General features: G+C 31.1%; 4 protein-coding genes across 6 annotated transcripts; 1 reads left to right on the top strand and 3 right to left on the bottom strand.

Moving 5' to 3' along the window:
- Window positions 1-953: 953 nt before the first annotated feature.
- LOC148209381 (DUF1677 family protein (DUF1677)) lies at window positions 954-2,240 on the bottom strand. 2 transcript variants are annotated; one of them, XM_088127993.1, is made up of 2 exons: window positions 1,971-2,240; window positions 954-1,522 (listed from the first exon to the last, which is right to left on the bottom strand). In XM_088127993.1, exons 1-2 carry the CDS (start codon window positions 2,211-2,213, stop codon window positions 1,283-1,285), a joined length of 483 nt encoding a protein of 160 aa, XP_087984119.1. In that variant the 5' UTR covers window positions 2,214-2,240; the 3' UTR covers window positions 954-1,282. The 2 variants fall into 2 exon arrangements, 1 of the variants encoding a protein (XP_087984119.1); XR_015792993.1 differs by having other exon boundaries at window positions 1,387-1,546; window positions 1,971-2,110.
- A 3,926-nt stretch (window positions 2,241-6,166) lies between these two features.
- Window positions 6,167-9,172, top strand: LOC111005151 (alpha/beta-Hydrolases superfamily protein). 2 transcript variants are annotated; one of them, XM_022276559.2, is made up of 7 exons: window positions 6,167-6,665; window positions 6,939-6,977; window positions 7,105-7,175; window positions 7,637-7,701; window positions 8,091-8,180; window positions 8,276-8,368; window positions 8,479-9,172. In XM_022276559.2, the coding sequence occupies exons 1-7, from the start codon at window positions 6,280-6,282 to the stop codon at window positions 8,911-8,913; spliced, it is 1,179 nt and encodes a 392-aa protein (XP_022132251.2). In that variant the 5' UTR covers window positions 6,167-6,279; the 3' UTR covers window positions 8,914-9,172. The 2 variants fall into 2 exon arrangements, with proteins under 2 accessions (XP_022132251.2, XP_087984369.1); XM_088128243.1 differs by lacking the exon at window positions 8,091-8,180.
- A 1,501-nt stretch (window positions 9,173-10,673) lies between these two features.
- On the bottom strand, window positions 10,674-11,465 carry LOC111004959 (lachrymatory-factor synthase). Its single transcript, XM_022276283.2, has one exon. The coding sequence runs from the start codon at window positions 11,399-11,401 to the stop codon at window positions 10,910-10,912; it is 492 nt and encodes a 163-aa protein (XP_022131975.1). The 5' UTR covers window positions 11,402-11,465; the 3' UTR covers window positions 10,674-10,909.
- Window positions 11,466-14,009: 2,544 nt separating this feature from the next.
- LOC111004938 (Polyketide cyclase/dehydrase and lipid transport superfamily protein) lies at window positions 14,010-14,848 on the bottom strand. Its single transcript, XM_022276225.2, has one exon. It carries the CDS (start codon window positions 14,648-14,650, stop codon window positions 14,162-14,164), a length of 489 nt encoding a protein of 162 aa, XP_022131917.1. The 5' UTR covers window positions 14,651-14,848; the 3' UTR covers window positions 14,010-14,161.
- Between the last annotated feature and the right edge of the window lie 1,886 nt (window positions 14,849-16,734).

Genomic DNA, 16,734 nt, shown 5'->3' on the forward strand with positions numbered 1-16,734 from the left:
GGACCTTCCTTTTTATTAGCTTACAGCCTATGTGTGACCATGTTCGCCGTATACAGTAACGTGAGAGCACGTGGTATGGAGGTCACGTGCCTCATAAACTTGTGGGAAGAGCACGTGGGAACTTTCTTTTTTCTTTTTTTTTTTTCATTTAAACAAAAAATACTCGACTTTCAAAAGTTTCCATACTACCTTGATATTTTATAACTCTTTAAAAATATCCTTACGAACAAATATTCATTAATATTTTAACAGAAAATTGACGTGACACGTGAAGTTTGCTTGGATTATGTCTTTAAAGAGAGAAAATATAGAATTCGTCATTTTTTTTAAAATGAGATTAGATAAAATCAAGTAAACAATACAATAAAGAAGCAAACTTTATTAACAATAGAAGAATAAGACTTTTATGACAAAATTGGGACGTTAATTACCACATTAGTTATCATGTAGTTCAAATTCTACCATGTCAATTTTAGACTCGAAATATTAACGAATATTTATTCAAATAATACTTTTTAAATATTTACTAAAGTTTAAGAGTAGTATTAAAATTTTTGAAATGATAAAGAATATTTTTTAAACAATTATAATTTTTGTTTGAACTGCAGTACTATAGAAGAATTAAAAAAAAAAAAAAAAAAACCTTAAGGGGCATAAAATATGGGGGAACGTGGGCCTCCCAAACTTGGAGCTGGGCCGGAGATACTTGAATCAAGTCCACCAAAATGGCCCGTATTTGATTAATGGCCTCGTTATTTTCTATCAACTGATAAATTTACTCTCTCTTTTAAATTGAGGTAAGAAAATTTATTTTACTTTAATATTCTTTTTATAAATGTTTCTCTATTTTTTTTAGAATGGTGATTCGAACTCACAACCAGGTATATGTCAATTACTCCTTTAACTGTACTCTTTGACTATAAATATTTTCCCTATTAATTAAACTGATGCGGTTGAAATAAAAAATAGTGTTATTTGCAGGAAATTAACTACATTACAAACTTCACTCTCACTTAATGGTTGGAAAAATAATTTTTACTTTTTTTTAAATATGTTATGAAGGTTGGGGAATCGGTAAAGCATTTTTTCTCATAAAAATATCAATATATCTATTAAAATTTTATTCCCCTCCCAACTAAGGAACATATATACACACACATAAACAACAAAATAAGAAAAGGTTAAAAGTATAAGGTTGTCACCTAAACCTATCGCAATATCTAAAGTCAAATTACAATATAAGATGAGTATATGAGTAGTTTGCGCTATGTCTTCCGTTAATTCATTTGACCATTTTTTGATCACGAACATCTCTAGTGATGGCTGGAATGCAACTGGAGGTTCGTCCAATCCTACTGTTTCGGTGCCCAACGATGCTCTCTCGAGGTCGGCTCGAGCTTTTCTTCAAAATCTCTTTAATACCCTCTGCCTGATACAAAATTGGATACGCCCTCCCAATCCGATTGAACCGTGCACACGCATTCATGTGATTTTTTAAAGCCTCCTCTCCCTTCAACCCCTTCTATTAAGATTTTAAAATAAATAGCTGTAACGTAGAAGATTAAGTTTTTAGACTTGCTAAAAAGAAGTTTAAATTTTTATATCTAGTAGTGATTTAAGAAAAATAAATTAAAAATTCTTCTATTCAAACTCATGTTATGTCATAGGTTGATGAAAGTTAAGAATATAAATTAAAATTTTCACATTTAACTTCAAAAGTGTCGTCTTAATTTTTTTTTTTTTGGTAATATACAGTAACCAATGGTCTTGTATTATCCAATTCATATAATATCATTTACTTTCTATTTTATAAAATATTAAATTTACCTTTTAAGTTTTTGAATCAGCAATGATTTGAACTATTAAACTATTTTTATTGGTAAATATTAAAATCGGTTCATTGCGAAAGAATTCATAAAAAAAACCGAGATTAAATTGAAAAAAAAAAACAAGAAAAGGAGGAAATTAACCTTTTCCATTTCCTCGTTGACCGCGGCGGCGCAGAGTCCGCATATGAGGTTTCCCATGAACTTGTGTCGGAGCCGGGCGATGTACTCCGGCGTGCACTCCTCCGACAGGCCACAGCAGTCGCAGGCAGCGGCCTCCACCTCCGAGATCGTCGGAAGCTTCCCTCCGACGCCCTCTTTGGTTAACTCCGACGAGATGTCCGATATGGTTCGTTGGAGTTGGAGTCCGGCCTCCATTGATAGCATCGGTGAAGAAGTATGATCGAAGGAAGACTCAATTTATAGCACCCTCACACCTTACTCAATTTAGGATGCCTTTTCTGTTGATAATTTGAAAATAAAAACTAAAAAATAATGAAAAATAAAGTCGTAATATATCTGAGGACAGATATGAAAATTGAATTTCTTTTTCGTCAACCTCAATGCAATTCAAGTGTTTCGTAGGAAGGTTAAAAAAAAATGTCAATTACCGTTGAATTATGCTCACTTTAACCGTACCTATATATTGTTGTTGTACTAAAAAAACTAAATGTTTAATTCAATCTATAATGTTATTAATTAAGTTACTAATGTTATAAATTTTGCATAATTATTATTTTAAAATACTACATAATTTATAACATACTATGTTTTACCTAATTTAATTTTAATAAAAATTACAACATGAAAACGTATAATTATCGAAGTCTTAATTTTTTTTTGTGAACTTATGGAAAAGAAAAGTGTATTTTTTAAAATATAATTTTGTTTTTTTAAGTTTTAAATTAAAATATTAAGACAGTACCGAAAATATAACAATATTACTAGATCACATACACAAAAAAATAGTTTTAAAAAATACAAATAGATATTCACTAAATTGATACTATAAAAAAATAAAATACGAATTACCTATCAAACTAAATTATTAGCCACTTAAATAGGTGAAAATTGAATTTTTATCCATTTATATAAAATGTGAAGGAGAAACTAAAAATTTTCCCCTTTTAAGGTGGTCTCATTTTCTTTTCTAAATTTTTATCAAAATCATTATGAACTTAATCAGTGACACATTTAACACCTACTAGCACTAATGAAAATGACGTCATTAAAAATATTAAAATATAAAAGAATTCAATCAGAACTTTAAAAAAGCGTCGTAAAATTAAAAACTTTAACACATATGTGAGGGTTAATTTACTAAAAAAAGAAAAAAAGTGTAACGTCACGGGAAGTATGGCGATACAAATTTCAAAAAGGGGAAAAAGAGGTTCACTTTTTTTTAGCTTTTTTATGGTTTATGGTGGAGTGGGAACCAACGTTTTTTAATCCATTAAATGCAAAGTGGCTGTGTATTTATTTCTAATGTTTAATTGTCACCGCTCCCTATTACACCGTCCAATGCTGTTGAGTCATCACTATTATTTTACGGTTAGATTATACTGAGTCAACCACTAATTTTTAATTGTTTTACAGATTTTAATTGTTTTTTCTTGTTTCCAAAATTTCTATATAACTTAAGAAACAAGAAGTATAAATAATTATCAAATAATTAAGTTTCTCGATAAAACTAGAAATAAAAAATGAAAACGTCATTAGACAGATTCTAAGATACCAATATATTTGATCATTTTAACTAACTATGCTCGTATCTGTTATTAGTTAAATTAGAATTGCTTTTAAGATAGTGTTTGATTGATGCTTTTTAATTAATTTTTTGACCAAACATAATGATGCTCAATAATTTAGTCATTGGTTGATTTGGGAATCTTTGGGGGCAAAATGTGCCAAAAATGGGAAACCCAAACCATGAGAAATGCAAGCATCAAACACAAAAAGAAAAGAAAAGGAGAACCACCGTCCCATCCTTTCCCTTTTCCATTATTGCCCACAAAAGGCTACCTGCCTATTCAACTCCAATAATGAAACCTTGTTTTAATTTCCCCCCATAATCCTTCCAAGATTCTTTTAAAGCCGTTGTCTAAATGTTATCGTCATTCTCCTACTATTAGATTAGACGCATTGTATGATAAATTAATTCTTAATATCTTTTCGTTGAACTGTGCATGCATCTGTCTTATAAAACATCTTAAGATTGAAAAACTGAAAATATTTATTATGCAATCTTTAAAAATTTTCAAGTACACCAAGGTGGTAACTCTATGTCAAATGGAGATTGTGAAGATTGGAATAATATATTATGTATATTGAAGACTATGGATCAATGATTATTTATATAGAATTTCTACCAAACTTCTAATTATAATTATATTTCGATAGGTAGGCTATTGACATTATTAGACATTAAATACCTTTTGAAATGTAGAATTTCATTGACTTTACAAGTAGACGACGACTTTCCACTTACAACCATCGAACATTCTTTATCGTGATCTGACCAACACCTAAGACCCAAGATTAATACCACAACTACTCGCAATATAGATTTGGATGAAAATATTATCATGAATGGTTATTATTTTGACTTTAATCAATTTTTGATCAGTACAAGTAATATGTTGTTCACCTAAAATGGGAAAGTATAAAATTCCAATGTTGACCATTTAAAGTAATTTTTCAAACCCTTGACCTTTTATTTGTCATCAAATTCAGGTGGAATTTATTGCCAACTTTTTCCATGAAAATTAATGTCCATGCCCTAGCAGCTGCTTGCTTGCTTCTAATCTAAGAGAGAGTTTCCTAATAATAATAATAATATGTCAAATTAATATTACAACTAAACTATTATTAAATTATTTACTCGGAAAAAATGTATTATTAAATTATAAGAATACTACCATTAGCATTGTATATACATTTAAACATATACATTGCCATGTCAAATTTATATCGATTAAAATTCAATGGATATAAACTCTTTATTCCTCGCTTATATTTATTTCCATGCTATCTTGTTTCAGTAAATGAATTTTAGCCTTTTTTTTTTTTGAGAAATTTAAGAAAATATTAATTAAAAGTTAGAATCTCCCTATTTTAATTTCCTTTGCAAACTAACCAAAAAATAAAAAATAAAATTGAGTGGGAGAAAAAAATTTAATAAATAAAAATAAAAGTAAATAGGCGGAGTCTGATTTGTCGCTGAACTGCCACCTTACATTTTTTTCAGCAGTTATTTGTTTTTTATTATTATTATTATTTATTTTTTATAAATAACCTTTTTGTTAAATAATTTAAACCAATTACTCAATATTTATTTGTCAAAATTATTTAATAATATGCTGCGTAGCTTATTTTTGACTTTATAATGTAAACAGAGTCGATGGTTACAACTATATCCCAAAATTTTAAATTGTTAAAAATAAACCTTCCAGCGGGACGCGATTGGAAAATTTGGACCATTTATTAATAGGTTATATAATTGAATAACCCATTATCTTGTATCTTATAAATAAAAATTTAAATATTATTTTGATAATATTTATTTTAGTTCTTATATTTTAAATTTTTATTTATTTTAATTTTTGTATTTTTAAAACACTAATTTTGGTTCTTGTACTTTTAAAAATTATCAATTTAATATGTATTTATAAAATTTTAACATAAATGTTAGAAATCAAAAAGAAAAATTCAAAATGGACACCTTTTAAAAAGTATATGAATTAAAAATGGACGATTCGAAAGTATATGAATTAAAGTGAACAAAAATTTAAAATATAGAAGTTAAAATAGATGTTTTAAAAATACAAAGATCAAAATATACTAGATTTAAAAATACAACTACCAAAATAATATATAAACCTAAAATAAATCTGATTTACTTTAATATATGTCACTTATCGCTGAGTTATGTTCGCTTTGGCGGCAACATTAAAAGTTTAATATTTATAATCACAAATTTATAGATGTTATTGTAATAGACATTACAATTGGCCAAGAATAAGTAATAGAGTAAGCACAGCGGATAAATTGATTGGGCAAACAAAATTTTGAATTCTTAATTTTCTATAATAATAATTTAAATGAAAAAAGAAAAAACATGGACAACACCGCCACAGTTCTGGACGGTCGATCTATGCCCAGGCCCCAGGTCCGTCGATTCAAATAATTCTCTGCACTCCGGTACAGATGAGGAGTCAATCCAGACCACTGAAATATGTGCCAAAGTAACCAACGGTCGGTATTAAACGTGAAGAATCAGTCTTCGTCACGGCGATGATTCTCTGGAAATAGATTTATATATACCCATGGGTATGCGTGGAACGTTTTGTTTTCTTTGTGTTTCCGAAAATTTGATTTCGTCGCTGGGCCGGAAGAATTTGTTCCTTCGTCTCCGTTTTCCGATTCTCTGTGTAAATTTCTTTCCATCTCCGCCATGTCCAGGGCAGAGATGGACCAGCTCACCTCCGGGGCGAGCAATCGGATAATCCCGATTCTCAAAACCCTCAGGAACTCTCTCATTTTCATCCATACCTTATTCCTCTCTCTGCTTCTCCTCCTTTGGCCTCGTCGCCGCCGATCGCCGGCGCAATCAACCGCCTCGGCGTCTACCGCTCAGTCCTCCGTTAAGAAGAGGCGGTTGGTGTGGAGGAGAGAGGAGGAAGATACCCAGAGGCGGAGGGCGTTGGCCGAGGGCATCCAAATGGGCGTGGACATCGGCGATGGAGAGTCTCGCTGCCGTTGGAGTACGTCGTTGTTCTACGGGGTTAAGAGAAACGCTCTGTTTTGCCGCTCCTGGTTGCCGGAATCCGGTGAATTGAAGTAAGGCGGCTTTTAGTTTGATTTCCAACTTGGTTGAAAATTGTTATTGGAGCTTTTTGAAACTAGGAAGAACTTGTTTATTTAGCGGAAATTTTTGTGAAGTTCGACGAATCTTACCTAGATGACATCTCATAAAGATACAGAAGAAATAAACTCGACTGGATTTCAGGATAACAGAGGATTGTGATTAGGTTTCTTGAGTTCTGATAATTTTATTTTTCGATTGTAAGGTTCCATGTTTTCTCACCGCAAGTTATGTTGATGTTTTTTTAGGGGTATTTTGATCATCATTCATGGGCTTAACGAACACAGGTGATCTTAACATTATTTTATTTGAATATGCAGAATCCTTTTTTTCTTTGTTTTATTGTAGATGGATTTTTTCTGTCAGCCTTTTTGTTTTTAATTCCCAAAAGTTTTGTTTGGTGTTTGTTTGCAGTGGAAGATATGCTCATTTTGCCACCCAGCTAACTTCTTGCAACTTTGGCGTTTATGCAATAGATTGGATAGGTAGCTACCCATATCATCTCCCTTTGTATTTCTGTGGGTGCTGTTTTTTCTCTCTCTCTCTAAATTAGCTACTCATATCAAATGTTGGATTTAAAAAAAGTAAGAAATGTTTTATCTACTAAGTTGTGCTCAGCATAACCTTGTGGGTGCGGGTTTTGGTCAAAAGTATGTTGTGTTTTTTGTACCGTCACAGTTTCTATTTTGGTTTTCTCATTATATTTTTCTCCACATCATGTTTGTTGTGTGCATGTCCTGCTGACCATATTGACAAATAATTCATACATTCTCATTATTACAAGGTTTCTTCTTTCGCATTTCTCTGATATTATAGGGAAATTTTTGAATACTTTGGATTGGTGGTGGCTCTTATTTTACTTTCTAGAATGATGTTACAAAGTACGATTTTGTTGAAATTTGAATGATGCTAATTCCATTATGGCCATTTATTGTTCTTATTGTAGGCCATGGTGGAAGTGATGGATTACATGGATTTGTTCCCTCTCTTGACCATGTCGTTGCTGATACTGTAAGTTTGACTACATCTATTCGCATTGGTTTTCGATGATTGTTTTCCCCCTTTGGACCATGATTTTTATTGATCTGCACTATAACTTAATCCTTGTGAAGACTGAAGATGTGTTTAATCGTCGTTTTTAGAAGCTCTCAATACATTCCATTGGTTCCTTTTGTAATTTGTCTTTCTGTCATGGTGCACCACCTCTGTCTCAGACTGAATTTTTTCATGCAGTAGTAACGAACACTTTCAAACATGTAATGATACTTTTATTATAGCATTGAATTATTTGTTCAAGGAAGTAATTTAGAATTTGTGTCATTCTGTTTCAAGTTTCGATGTCATTTTAATATGTGTAAAGATTTGGAAAGGGGATGTTTATTATTTTTTCTGCTCTGCAGGGGGCTTTCTTAGAAAAGATTAAATCTGAGAACCCTGAAATTCCATGCTTCCTTTTTGGCCACTCGACTGGAGGGGCCGTTGTTTTAAAGGTCAATTAATTCAAAAGACTTGCAGCTGCCTAACCATCATACAAATATGATATCAGTTTTCGGTTTTTGGTTTCCTTAACTACTATTTTGTACAGGCTGCATCAAAACCTCACATAGAAGAAATGGTGGAGGGAATTATTCTGACTTCACCGGCTCTGCGTGTTAAGCCTGCACATCCTCTCGTCAGGGTAAGTAATCCCTTTCTCTTCGCTCTAGTTAATCTCCATTGATCGGCGGTGAAGAAATACGGCGTGATCTCATATAAACACGCTCATGTTCAACCTCTTGCATAATATAGGCTCTAGCTCCAATCTTTTCCATTGTGGTTCCAACCCTCCAGTTCAAAGGTGCAAACAAGGGAGGCATCCCAGTTTCAAGGGACCCTGCAGCACTCTTGGCAAAATACTCTGATCCATTAGTCTACACCGGACCGATCAGAGTCCGAACAGGCCACGAGATCTTGCGGATTTCGTCATACTTGATGCGAAACTTCAAGTCGATCAACGTCCCGTTCTTCGTCCTCCACGGGACAGCAGACAAGGTGACCGATCCCCTGGCATCCCAGGATCTGTACAACGAGGCAGCTTCGGAGTTCAAAGATATAAAGCTGTATGAAGGGTTCTTGCACGACTTGCTGTTCGAGCCTGAGAGGGAGGAGATTGCTCAGGATATAATCAATTGGTTGGAGAAAAGGTTGAGTTATGGGCTTGAAAATGGCAGTAGCCTCTTGTAAAATGGAGGAGCATTATTTTCAATTGCTTGGAGAAAAAATAGTTTATTGTGCTTGTTTTAGTGGTTAATTCTAATGGAAATGTACGAAATTTGTATATCCATAGATGAACTTTACTTTTGATGGTAATTAGTTCCTTTTTATATTTAAAAAAAAAAAAGAAAAAAGAAAATTTAAGATCTTTTAGGAGCTATTTGGATGTATTATTTTAAAGTTATTTGAAAGCTGTCTGTAAATATATTAATTATTTTGTTTTATTTTATTTATATGTTCTAATATATTAATTTGAATATGTAATTTATAACATTGATTTTAACCCTAAATTTTCAATTACATCAAAGTTTACCTTAAATTTTGATAAGGATGGTAATTTTCCTCTTAAACTTTGAAATTTCAATCTGAGAAACAAAAAAGTGGTGGAAAATGAAAAGATAATTTAATATTTAGCTAAGTTGGACTAATGGACTCACCAGACAAATGAAGTTGGTTCATTCGATTAATTTTATTTTGCTTATCATCTTTTGTTAGCTAAGGTTGACTTGAAAGGGACAATCAAATATGTTATAATAAGTTGGAAAAATTATAAATTTATTCTCAATCTCTTAAGTGGAATTTAATTTGTTTTAAAATTTAAAAAATGCGTCCAATAAGCTTTCAAAGCGGGATAGTTTTTGGCTGACCCAGATGCCGACAAAAAGACATCGACCGACCAACTAGTCGGTTCTGATCGGTTGGTTTCCTTGATTTTTATAATAGTATTTTTTTTCTTTTGTGGAGGGTACAGCATTAAGAATAGAGTAGCTAGGGAGGAGGGAGAGAGGTAGTGTCGGAGCCGAATGGGCTGTAAGTGACTAATGAGCATGGGGTTGTGGGCGAGCTTAAAACGAAGAATGAAGAATTGAAGATTCAAAAGATAGGAAGATGAAGAATGAAGAATGAAGAATGAAGAAGAAGGTGGTGTGTTGTGGCGAGTGGAGAAATGAGAGAATGGAAAAGGAAAAGAAATGGGAGGAGAAGAAACGAGAAATTTTAATGCTTTAAAACCAACCGCCATTAAATTTAAATGGTCGTTGGTTTTTAATGGCCAGCACCATGCTTTGGCAGACTGCATGTCCCTTCTTTATTTATTTCTTTTAAATAAAAATAAATAGTCACGACTTCGATTGAATCTTTCACTAAACCGATCGATTTCGATTGGTTTGGTTTTGGTCGATACGATTTTTTGGTATTCTTTGTCCACCCCTAGTTAAGATACCTATTTCTGATCAAAAGATCGTGAGTTCGAATCTAATTCCCACACATTGTTGTATTTTTTGTTTTATTTTTAAATCTCTAAAATAATAATTCAGTATTTAATAGATTCATAAGTAAATTATTTAAAATGTTAAATATTAGACCATAAACCTAAATCACTTCATTGAAATTTTAAAAATCTATTTGTGATAATTAAAAGGTGAGAGGTTTATTGGACTCAAAATTAAAAGTTCAGGAACAATCAAATTCGAAATTGAATGTTAGATAATTTTATTGACCACAAAATTAAAGGTTCAGAATATTTATTAAATACTAAATTAAAAGTTTAAATACTTATTTGAGACATAATTAAAATTCAATGGAAAAATTCGGAAACATTGTTAAATTAACACTCATTCAAGTTTCTCTATTAAACAAAATTCATCATTTAAAAAAAAAAAATATTCGTATGTGGACAAACTATTAAATCAGGGGTTGCAATCCCCCAAATCTCACAGAAATCCTGTCTGTACCTCCATGAACATATCATAAACTTTATTAGAATAATCCTTCCAAATTAACTGAATTAAAAAAAGAAAAAAGTAAAATCAGATCTTCGAGATCGATTCAATTTATTGAAAGCAGTACAGGAGATCGAGAAGAAGCAACCATCAGAAATTAAAAAGCGTAAAGATTTCTGGAAAAGAAAAAGAAAATACAAAATAAACAAAACCAATATCTTGATTTGATTATTTCAATAAAATTTTCACCCACTTTTCTGCAAAAAATCCCCCATCTTCTCCGCCATGTGCTGCACAGAAAATTGAAGATACTTCAAAAATTCATCCAACGGCCACCCCTCGATCGGATCAGCGACGAACGACCACACGATCCTGCAGCCGCCGTCGCCGGTCGGCAGCAGCTTGAAGGTTGCCACGTAGGACTTGAATCCGAAGTTGTTGTCGAGGATTTCGTAGCTTAAGACGTGTTCGGTCGGATCGATTAGAATCAGCCTCTCGTCGGCCCACTTGGTGGACGGCGCCGCCGCCTCCGACGCCGTGTGGGTGGTGGCGCAGCGGCGGGTCAGGCCCGGCTGCCCCGGCACGCCTGCCACGTGGTGGCACGTGTCGATGGGAATCCATTTGTGGAGGCTGCAGAATTCGTCGGCGATCAGCGGCCACACTTCTTGGGGTTCTGCGGCGGTTACCTCGGCGGAGACTTCTCCTTCCCACTTCGCCGGCGGCGACTGTTCTTCCATCGGAGACAAAGAAAGAGAGGGAATCTTTTGTTGTTGTGAGAATTGTCGTCTCACCCATATTTTGTTCGTCTGTCTTTATAGTCGTTAATTTAATTTTGTCTTTTTATTGGAATTTTTTGCAAAAATAAACTGTTGTTTTAATTAGATAAGAGGTTTAAATCTCAGTTTATTGTTTGACTTTTCTAATTTTTTTCTTTTGTTTGACTTAAAAATTATTATTATTTTTATGCTCGTTTTGACACTGATATATATTTGAACTATATTGATTAAGAGTAATTGTTGGATAAAAAAATTTGAATGGTAAATAATGTAATAAAATAATTGTTACTTTTTTTAAGTTTACAAATTAAAGTAGAAGTTACAAAGAACTTAAAATTAAAGTAGAAGTTACAAAGAAAAAAGATAGAAACAAAAAATTAAATAATAGACAAAAATAGAAGAACTAAAATTTAGAGACACTCACGTCAACTTTCTAATATTAAATCTAATATTAAATCATAGTTACATTTCAACGAATATATCGAATGAGTGGTGTATTAAAATTGTGGTGGAAAAAATAAAATTAATAATAAAATGAATTAATCAAAATGTTTGTTTTTAAAAAATACAAGAGATGAAAATGAATATTTTAAAAATATAAATACTAAAATAAATAAAAGTTAGAAATAGAAAGACTAAAATAAATAAAAACATTGATCGAACCAGTATTTTAACTCCTTTTTAATTAACCTCATGGAATCATTTTGGGAAATATATATATTTTCTCTTTAATGAGAAATAAGTGATTGAAACAGTCGCCTTTAATTTTAGCGTTAGTGGGAGAATCAAAAGTGTTGCATGTTCGACATCTCTCGGGCGTGTGGATTAAGCTAAGTTATTTATTTATTTATTTTTAGTAAAAAGCTTCACTATCAGTCAGAGAGAGAGAGAGAACAAATTTATTTAAAATATTAATGTTATCAATAAATGTGGCTATAATATACGGTAATGTTAGTATATCCCATGCTTGCGTGTATGTTTTATTTTTAAATTTAGGTTAATATATGTTTGAGTTTTTTCATGTTTTATTTTTTCTAATTTAATTGAAATGTTTCAATTTGGCCATTTTATATATTTTTTAATTATTCATTTTTTATTAGTGTATTAAATTTTACCGATGATAAGTTTATATAACATGATATTTAATGAGTGGCAAAATTTCAGAGAAATAGCTAGACTATTTAAGAGAAGAAAAGTCGAAATTTTTATTAATTTATAGTACGTTTAACAAAATATCATACATGAATATAATTCAATTGGTTAAGATATATATCTTCAATTAAAATGTCGTGGGTTCGAATCTTCCTCCCTACACGTCGTTGTACCAACAAAATATAAAACAAAAGCAAATTAAAAAAAAAACTCGGGATAAAATATATATTTAATTAAAAATCCTATTTTTTTAGTACTTTAAAAAATCTATATCTATACTCTATAAAAAGGCTATATAGGATTTTATTTATCCCTCACGTTTTAAGTGCATTCAATACCAATTATTGTTGATTTATGGAAGAAATTAGGTAAATTAAAAATTAAAGTAATTTGAAAAGTCGACGAAGACTTTACAAGAGAGTAAATAATATTTAATAAAAAAATTAGTTCAACCACGTGCCCAAATGAAAATTCGAACATCGAATATTTCAATCGAAAATATATATCTCAATCAGTTTTGCTAGGTTAAATCTTACTTTAAACCTATAATTAATTAGTTTAGAAAAATATGAAATAGAATAATAGTTATTATACAATGTTTTCGATATAAATATAAATATAGCTCTAACGAATAAGAAATTTGTTACCATTTTTATAAAATTTTGTATATTATTAATTTATGTAAAATAACTTTCTATTTTACTATTCTGAGCAAAATCTTGAAGATTACCACTTCTGAAATAAAAAATGTGCTGCCTTCTCTAACAAATTTTAACTACAACAAATTTTTGATGGATTAAATTTTTTATCGTTAGAGTAAACAAAGCAATATGTAATTTAACCTTATAAAATTTTAAATAATGATCTTATAATAAATTTATATATTAAGTATCAATATAAAAATAACTAAAGTAACATATCTATTTTAGTAACTATAGTTAAATCACAATAATTTAATAATTAATTAACCTAATTTTTTCATGATTAAAATTAAAACTTACTAAACAATACACCAATATACTTCATATTATAGTTAAATTTTATAAAAGGCATAATTGTAGTAACCTCAGACTAAGTCTAAAATAGCTAACAACCCTATTTTAATAATTGTAAGTAGAAGTATCACATCAATCCTCCAATGTTTAAAAAATAATATTATAAAAAACATTAAAATTGAATTTTTGAGGGCGAAAGGAAAAAAAAAGGAAATTACATCTATCGACACAAATATTGTATGTATAATTAAAAATATATATATTTATGTCTTAAGGGTCGATTTCTTCATCATTATTAAAGTGAGATTCTAACCTTTTTTTCTAAAAAAAAATTAAAAATTTATTTTTAATTAGAATAGGTAGAAATAGAGATTTTATGTACTTAGTAAGTTGGTATGAAAAATTAGAAACTTGTTACACTATATTTAAAAATATATATATTTATTTGGCTAATTCCATCCAGAAAATTTAAAACCGATTAAAGTTGTGATGATGACAGCAATTTATATAGGGTTACGAAATTACCAGTTAGGACAAACCCCAACGTGGACTATTACAATTTTGCCCTAATTCCTTATTCTTCTAGTTCTAGGGCAGCCTCCATTCGCTTAACCATGGACCGCAATCCCTCTTGGTACTTCTTCACCAGATCCTCCAGCTTCAAACCTTCCACCGGCTCCACCGCGAACCTCCATTCGATCACGCCGTCGCCTCCTCCCGGCGCGATCTCGATCGTGGCCACGTACGACTTGAATCCGATGTTGCTATCCACGATCTCGTAGCGTATACGGCGGCTGTCGTCATCGACGGCTAGCAGCCGTTCCTTGGACCAGCTAACGACGCGATCGGCGCCGTCGAGTGACGGAATTGAGAAGCCGGAGCAGAATCGGACGCAGCCGACCTCGCCATTGGTGCCGGCGATTCCGTAGCAGGTGGCTAGGGTTGGAAACCATTTGTGGAAATTGAAGAAATCCTTGAGCATCGGCCATATCTGGTCGGCGCTGGCCACTGTTAGCGCCTCGGAAACTCGGCCTTCCCACTTCGCCGGAGAGGTTTCCGCCATTGGAGAGGGGATCTGTCGTCGGCCGTGAGATCTCCCCCATCACCAACTTCCTTCTTTTATTCCTTTTCTTTTTTGGATTTTTTTAATTGCCGTCGTCAGCATTATCATCATAAACTAAAATTAATATTTGAACCATCCAATTGTCATGTACCAACCATTTTTTTTTTCTCCCTCTTTTTTACGAGTGACTCAAGTTTATTTTAGCCTCTATGATTTTATTTTTAATTTAATTTTGGTCCACGTATTTGAACCAACCAATTATTATGTACCACCCACCTTTTATTTTTATTATAAATATCAAATTAGTTTTAAATACTTGTGTACTTTCAACGTAAGGATAATTATAATGTTTGACTCGCATTAAAATAAAATAAGAAATTGTCTTTTTATTTTTTTTTTTAAATAAATAATTGTCAACTTTTAGATAAGATATCTATCGACCAATTAGTTCATAAATATTATTAGATTTGAACCTTATCTTTTAGTACAATATTAGAGACATATACTAATTGTAGTCCAACATTATATTTCAACCTCTAATTACTAAGATAAATAGTATCTTTCATATTGCATATTTTAGTCTAAGAATTTTGGTTAGTTTTTTTTAATACAATTTATATACTTTAAAATCTTGTTTTAATCATTTTTCCTTGAGGTATATTTATTTATTTATTTATGTTAGTTAATGTGTCATTTCTAGTTTTAGTTTTTAGTTTTTCTTTTCCTTATATATATAGTCATTTCATTTTTAGTTTTTCTTTTTTTCTTTCTTATTAATTCTCTTTTTTCTTCTTTTTTTTTTCCTTTTATGTGTGTGTTTGGTGTGTTTTTCATATTTCTCAAAAATAGATTTGAATTTTTAGCTAAATTTCAGCTTGAGTTAGATTTCAAAAATACTTTTTAATAACAAAACAAAAAAGTATGGGAATAAAATTAATGTTTATGAGCTTAATTTTAAAAACTAAGTGAGCCTTTTTTGTTCATTTAAGAACGAATTTCATTTTTGATATTATTTTATCACTTAATGTTTATCTAATATACACGTTTTAGAACATTTCTTTAACGTCATCCTAGCCAACTTATGTGGTTCTAGTTTATGCTCACATTGCTCCGTTATAATATACATTCTTAAAGTCACTACCATAAGTATAATTCAATTGTAAAATCATATAACGTTTATTATATCTATAATATATATGATAACTGTGAATATCGGAGCCAACTTTCACCACTTCAACTAATCTCATCCTACTACCTTTGGTGACGGAGGAAACATGTAGAAAATTAATTCCTTCTAAATTCAATTTGATTTATTATTTATTATTTTTAATTTTTTGAGCAAAACTAAACATAAACGTTGATGGAGAAAGCTTTGGTTATGGCTTTGAAAATAAAATAAAAATCGTTGAGGGCTGAAGCCCGCTATGGACTGGACTTCTGCAGGCCCAGTTTCAAGTGTGGTTGAATGAAAACCTAATAAATATCCAAATTACATTAGGTCTATTTTATAAAATTTTAATTATACTTTTTAAACTTTCTATTATACTTACTCTTAGTCTAAATGTAACATTAACATGCATGCACATTAAATATATTTTATCTGAATCAACCGTTATAAATAGACAATATTTCTATTAATATATAATTTATATTAATATAAGTAAAATACCAATTCATATTTGAAATTGATAGATTTTATACCACAAATAATAACTAATCTTACCAATATGAGCATAGCTCAACTGAAATTGACATGTACTATTTTATTCGAAATTGAAGGTTCGATCTTCTATATTCTCAAATTGTTGTACTCGAAAAGAAAAATGACTCGCCTATCTTCAATACAGAGAATTGTTATATCACAAATTAAATAATAATAATTATTATGTATATGATGTGTTGTGCATGTGATAATTAATAGCATGAACAAACTATATAACAGACATCTATTATTAATATGTGCAATAGGCCTTTTCTCCCCACATGCCTAAGCCTACCAATTGAGCCTGTGGCTCATCAACATTTGATTTATCATATTCTACCTTTTTTTTTTCTCCTGCCAAAACAAACATAATTCAACTTAT

This window comes from Momordica charantia (assembly GCF_013281855.1).
Source record: "Momordica charantia cultivar OHB3-1 chromosome 8 unlocalized genomic scaffold, Mcharantia_2.0 BLBB01000008.1, whole genome shotgun sequence".
NCBI classification, from domain to species: Eukaryota; Viridiplantae; Streptophyta; class Magnoliopsida; order Cucurbitales; family Cucurbitaceae; genus Momordica; species Momordica charantia.